The sequence below is a fragment of the Phyllobates terribilis genome, unplaced genomic scaffold (assembly GCF_046119375.1).
Source record: "Phyllobates terribilis strain yellow unplaced genomic scaffold, ASM4611937v1 Scaffold_33__1_contigs__length_13283291, whole genome shotgun sequence".
NCBI lineage: Eukaryota > Metazoa > Chordata > Amphibia > Anura > Dendrobatidae > Phyllobates > Phyllobates terribilis.
In genome coordinates, this window is record NW_027362793.1 from 4,905,071 (window position 1) to 4,911,760 (window position 6,690).

A 6,690-nucleotide genomic window follows, 5' to 3' on the forward strand; every position below is an offset into this window, starting at 1 on the left:
AAGAAGAGGATGAAAAAGATGCTGAGGATGATGAAGGAGAAAGTGTGGGAGAAGTAAAAAAGAAGGTGAAGAGCATGGAAGTAGTGAAACATAAATATCTGACAAAATATAAAAATACTTAACCTAGTCAATATTTCCGTAACTCAGAACGTCTTAAAAAAAATATTAATTCCTGCTATTCCATTTGATTGGGCTAAACCTCTATGCCTTTATTGTCTCCCCCACCTCCCCCAATACATTCTACATTATTCTTAGTTGTTTTCCTTCATGTAGAATTAACCTACAAGGAAAGAAAGGGTTTATTTTCATTCCGATATTTCTGTCCCATTGACTTGCATTGGTTTCCGGTATCGGAATCGGCGATATCCGATACTTTTTCGGTATCGGTCCGATCCAATCCGATCTGATATTTCCCGATATCGGAAGGTATCGCTCAACACTAATTACCACATATTCGATGTGGACTTAGTTGAACACACGATAAGGCCAGTAGTCTGAGATAATGAAAACAAAGAAATGTTTGTCCATTTCCATGTAAATTGTAATTAGTAGATCATATCTGTAAAAAAAGGGTATAGTATATACAAAGAAATGTCCTGCAGCTTGCTAATTTATTTTCTCTTCTTTCTTTTTTCTTAGTTCCGTGGAAAACACTTTTGTGTCATTAACCGCAGCAATGCAGATTGTACATTGGAATTCTGAAGACTGTATATGATCGGGTTTAGCATGGGGGTGATACTTTTATGTACTCTATTGAAGATTAAATCCAGAAGATCACTGTTGGATGGAATCAAATACCCTCTTAACCATGTCCCATAGTGAAGACAAACAGCGGTGAAGTGGGATGAGCAGGTGGAGAAGGCTTTTTGGCTTTCTTTGGATGTCATCTTAAAGATGACGGAGAACATATACAATTGTAGCAATAATTTTTAATTTTTTCAAGGAAATTTACAAATTTTATGGGGGACCTATACATTGGAAAAACACCAAAAGTGACACCATTTTAAAAACAGTATTAGTCAACATATTCAAAACTGCTGTCAGGTAATTTATTAACCCTTCAGGTGCATTTTAGGAATTAATGCAAAGTGGCATGACAGGAATGAAAAATTTTATTTCTACCACCTAAACGTTGCTAATGTCTGAATAGGTCAAAGTAGCTGGTGGCCTCTAAGGCCGATATTTGTCCATGAATTGCCATGGCAACTAACAGGACCACACAATCATGTTCTCAGGGTGCCAATACGGTTAAAGAGGGAGCCCCCACACTCCCTCTTTATTAGTATTTGACCATTAGAGGGATCAACCTAATACAACTATTCACCATTTAGAATGGGAGACGCACTTCAAAAAGACAACTTTCTTTATGAAACCCAACAGTGCAGTTTTTACATTGGAATTCTGTAGACTGTATATGATGGGATTTATCATGGGGATGACAGTTGTATACACTACATTAAAGGCTAAATCTAGTATATCGGAGTAAGGTGGTATCAGATACCCTATTAAACAGGTCCCATAATAAATAGTGATTATGGTGATGTGGGATGAGCAGGTGGAGAAGGCTTTCCTTCTGCGTTCTTTTGACTTCATCTTGAAGATGATGGAGAAAATTTTAAAGTAAGAAATAAAAGTGCACATCAAGGGAACAAAGGCGAATACCAACATTTCTAAGGCGGTTACTGCAAAAAACAGCTCTGTGGTTGTGCAAATGGTCATGGTTAGTGACTTAGGATCACAGAAAAACTGGGGGATGAGGTTGGAATGACAGGAAGACATGTTCAAAACTTCTATTATGTACAGCAATGAGTTTAAAAAAGCAGCTGTCCAAATCCCAATTGTTATCAGGGTGCAATTTTTCTGACTTAAGATCTGATGATAATGTAACGGGAGGCAGATAGCAACATATCGGTCATAAGCCATAATGAAGAGGAGAATTTCCTCAGCTGTCGCCACAGTAATGAAAAAGTAGAATTGAGTATAACATTGTGAGACGGAAACAATGTAATTCCCGTAAAATAACATGTACAGTAGTTTAGGAACCGTGACCGATGTATAAAATATGTCAACAATGGATAAATTACAGATAAAGAGATACAATGGTTTATGTAATTGAAGTTCCAGACATATGACTGTGATAATGGAGGAATTTATGAGAACTCCGACCAAATATATTATGAAAAAGAAAAGAGAAATGAGAGGTTTATTCTTTGTCTCTCCAGAAAATGGCAAAATGTAAAAATATTTCAAAGAAGTTTCATTCTTCATAGACATTTTCCTAAAAAAATATTTTTATAAATTTTGCTATTAATGCATCATTTGTTAGAACCCTCCTGTTAGTTTTTTTTCTGTCTTGTTGGTCACATGACTTTCTGCCTTTAAAATCCAGCTCCGCCCTTCTGGCTTTGCTGGACTTCAGTGTTACTTTTACTCTTGAGCTAGCCATGTGCCTTGTACCTTACTCAGTAATTTGTTTGGTCCTTGGACCACTTTGTACTTTTTGTTTGTTTGTCTTTTTCCTGCTACAATTTCTGCTAGAAGGTGTCCAACTTTTCCCAGTCCTTAGTTCTTGTATGGACCCCTCCCTTATATCTATAGGTCTGCGTTCAGACTAGCCGAGGACTGAGGCGGGTCTGTTCACAAGGAACAGGTCTCCCGCTGCATCGTAGGGAATCAGCTTAGTCCTATCGTAGGGACAGTCTTCCTTTCTTTCCTTAGTGCTTGTATCAGTTCATAACAGTAAGTCCAGCCTTAAAACTATTAAAACACTCTAAGGAAAGAAATCCAGATTTCAGCATGGGGTCGGTTCAGGAGATGGCCCAACGCTTGCAGGGACTGTGCTTGGAGGTGGCCGAGCTCCAGCAACACGTGAGTAGCTGTCCTGGAGTGCATTTTGTGCAGCCAAAGGTAGTACTGCCAGATTTTATTTATGGTAAACATCAAGATTTTTTTTCCTTTAAAAATGCTTGTTTATTATATTTTCGTTTAAGACCCAGATACTCTGGGAATGAATCACAGCGCATTGGGTTTATAATGTCACTTTTGCGCAAAGAACCACAGGGATGGGCCTTTTTTCTCCAACCTAATGACCCGTGTTTTAGATCAGTGGAAGATTTTTTTTCTGCTATGGGGTTGTTGTATGACGATCCTGATCGAGTCTCATCAGCTGAAACTGAATTGAGACGTTTGAAGCAGGGATCAGGTAATGTGGAAAATTATTGTACATACTTCCGTAGATGGTCTGCTGAGGTGGAATGGAACGATTCAGCATTGAAATGTCTATTTCTTGCTGGGCTAGGTGAAAGGGTTAAGGATCTGCTGATTGCCTTTCCAATACCTGGAACCTTGCAGGAGGCAATGCAATTAGCTATACGTGTGGACAGGAGACTGCGTGCTAGGGTTAATGAAGAGAAATCTATTGCTATTGCTGCTTCCAGTCTTCAGAGGGTCTGCTCGGACGGCGGTGAACCGATGGAGATTGGGGCGATGTCACCCCGCTCTCAGGAAAAATACCACAGATTTGCTAAGGGATTGTGTTTTTATTGTGGTAAATCTGACCACTTTATTAAGAGCTGTGAGCTTTGTTTGAACAAAGAAAAAAAAAAGGTCAGTTACGCCCGTATTGCCTGTTTAAATTCAAAGAGGGTATTTCTTTCTGGAAGCACCTCAGTCCAGGAGGAGATGATTGAATTTTGGGTATTTGTGGATAGTGGTCCTCTAAAATTGATCTCCGGGGGGCATACAATTTGTTACGAATGAAGGAAGGTGATGAATGGAAAACTGTTTTTAACACTCCGGTGGGTCATTTTGAGAATCTGGTTATGCCTTTTGGTCTTACCAATGCACCAGCATTTTTTCAGAACCTTATTAATGACATCCTAAGGCCGCTGATCGGTAAGAATGTGGTGGTGTATTTGGATGACATTTTGATTTATTCGCCGCATGTGGAGTCTCATTGGCAGAGCGTACGTGAGGTATTGCAGTTGTTAAGTGACAATTCACTTTTTGCTAAGCTGGAGAAATGTGAGTTCGCTGTGCAGAGGATTAGTTTTTTGGGCTACATTATCTCCAGCGAGGGCTTTGAGATGGACCCAGTGAAGGTTCCGGCGGTGCAGGAATTGCCTAGGTTTGAAATTGATACAGAGATTTTTGGGTTTCGCCAATTATTACAGAAAATTCATTAAGAATTTTTCTATAATTGTTAAGCCACTGACCGATCTCACCAGGAAAGGTGCGAATACGGTTCAGTGGACTACTGAGGCCATTAAAGCTTTTGTGTATCTCAAGGAGAGGTCCAGTTCTGCCCCCATCCTTTTTCAGCCTGATGAGACCAAGCCTTTTTTGATCGAGGTTGATGCTTCTTCCATGGGGGTCAGTGCTGTTTTGTCTCAGGAAAACAAGGATGAAGTACATCCCTGTGCCTTTTTTTTCAAAAAAATTTTCTGAGACCGAACTTAATTACGATGTTGGTAATCAGGAATTGCTGGCTATTAAACTCACATTTGAACATTGGCATCATCTCTTGGAAGGTGCTAAATTTCCCATTCAGGTTTTCACTGATCATAAGAATCTGATTTATCTTGATGTTGCCAAGCGCTTGAATGCCCGTCAGGCTAGGTGGGCACTTTTCTTTTCGCCGTTTAATTTTTCTGTTACTTACATCCCGGGTACCAAGAATGTTAAAGCTGATGCTTTATCTCGCAGCTTTTCTCCCATGGTTGGTACCGAGGAGGAGGAGAGCATTTTACAGGAAGGTGTTGTGATAACAGCATTGGACTCTGTTTTGGAAGATGGGATTCTGAAAGCCCAGGAGGATGCCCCATCTAACACTCCCCATGGGAGGTTGTTTGTGCCTAGGAACTTTAGGAGAGATTTGTTTGAGGAGTGTCATGAGTCTCGGTTGGCAGGTCATCCAGGAATTTCTGAGACTAAGAGACTTGTAGGTCGCAGTTTTTGGTGGCCTGAGTGGCATAAGGAAGTCATTAAGTGGGTGCGTCAATGTACTGTGTGTGCTAGATCTAAGTCTTCACATGATCCTCCTGCGGGGTTGCTTTGCCCTCTGGAGGTTCCTAGTGTACCTTGGACGCATCTTGCTATGGATTTTATTACTGACCTTCCTGCCTCTGAGGGTTTCACTGTCATCTGGGTGGTCGTGGACCGTTTTAGCAAGATGTGTCACTTGGTTCCTTTCATCAAACTGCCCTGGGCTAAGACACTCGCTAAGGCGTTTGTTAAGGAAATTGTCAGACTCCATGGCGTTCTTACCGACATTGTTTCTGATAGGGGACCTCAGTTCGTGGCTCGTTTTTGGCGTGCTTTTTGTGACAGGTTGGGAGTCCATTTGACATTTTCTTCTGGATATCATCCTGAGTCTAATGGACAGACTGAAAGAAAGAACCAGGATGTTGAACAGTTCTTGCATTGTTTTGTGGCTGACAATCAAGAGGGGTGGTCTGAGTTTCTGCCACTTGCTGAATTTGCTCTTAACAACCATACATCCTCTTCTGCTGGGTGTTCTCCTTTTTTTTGTTGTACTGGGAGACATCCGTCGTTTGGGTCTTTCTCCAAATTGGTATCGGCTGTGCCAGAGGAGGAGAATTTTTCCGGTGATTTGGAGAGAGTTTGGACTGATGTACGTGGTAACCTTCAAGAAGCTAACAAAAAATCCAAGAGGTACTTTGACAGGAAACGTCAAGAGGTTTTGTTTACGGTTGGTGACATGGTTTAGTTGTCCTCTAAGAATTTGCCGTTGAGGATTCCTTCTAAGAAATTGGGCCCGAAGTTTATAGAGCCGTTTAAGATCCTTCAGGTAGTTAACCAATCTGCTGTTAGGTTGAAGGTTCCCACCACCTGGAAGATTAATCCGGTGTTTCATGTTTCCTTATTGAAAAAAGCTGATGTTTCGGATAGGGATGCCACTGTCCCTATTCCTCCGGTGGTGGAAGATGGGGAATATGAAATTTCTCGCATTCTTAATTCTAGATGTCATAGAGGGAGATTGCAGTATCTCGTTGCTTGGAAAGGTTTCGGTCCCAAGGATAACTCCTGGGTGAGGGCGGATGATGTCTCTGCTCCTAGACTTGTCGGAGCGTTTCACAGGAGGTTTCCTGATTTACCTGGGCCTGGAGGATCCAGAGGATCCTCATAGAAGATTGGGTACTGTTAGAACCCTCCTGTTAGATTTTTTAATGTCTTGTTGGTCACATGACTTTCTGCCTTTAAAATCCAGCTCCGCCCTTCTGGCTTTGCTGGACTTCAGTGTTACTCTTACTCTTGAGCTAGCCAGGTGCCTTGTACCTTACTCAGTAGTTTGTTTGGTCCTTGGACCACTTTGTACTTTTTGTTTGTTTGTCTTTTTCCTGCTACAATTTCTGCTAGGAGGTGTCCAACTTTTTACCAGTCCTTAGTTCTTGTAGGGACCCCTCCCTTATATCTATAGGTCTGCTTTCAGACTAGCCGAGGACTGAGGCGGGTCTGTTCACAAGGAACAGGTCCCCCGCTGCATCGTAGGGAATCAGCTTAGTCCTATCGTAGGGACAGTCTTCCTTTCTTTCCTTAGTGCTTGTAGCAGTTCATAACATCATTTATCAGTTAACAGATATGTTTTTCTCTGTGAATTTAATGTCTTTACTGACCCCAGAGCATATTAAACATAAGATGTAAAAAATCCGATCCTCCTCACATCTTCTT

At 41.2% G+C, this 6,690-nt stretch overlaps 1 protein-coding gene across 1 annotated transcript; it reads right to left on the reverse strand.

The window, feature by feature from the left end:
* Nucleotides 1-1,320: 1,320 nt before the first annotated feature.
* LOC141180574 (olfactory receptor 1f45-like) lies at nt 1,321-2,274 on the reverse strand. Its single transcript, XM_073660671.1, has one exon. The coding sequence runs from the start codon at nt 2,272-2,274 to the stop codon at nt 1,321-1,323; it is 954 nt and encodes a 317-aa protein (XP_073516772.1).
* Nucleotides 2,275-6,690: the final 4,416 nt, after the last annotated feature.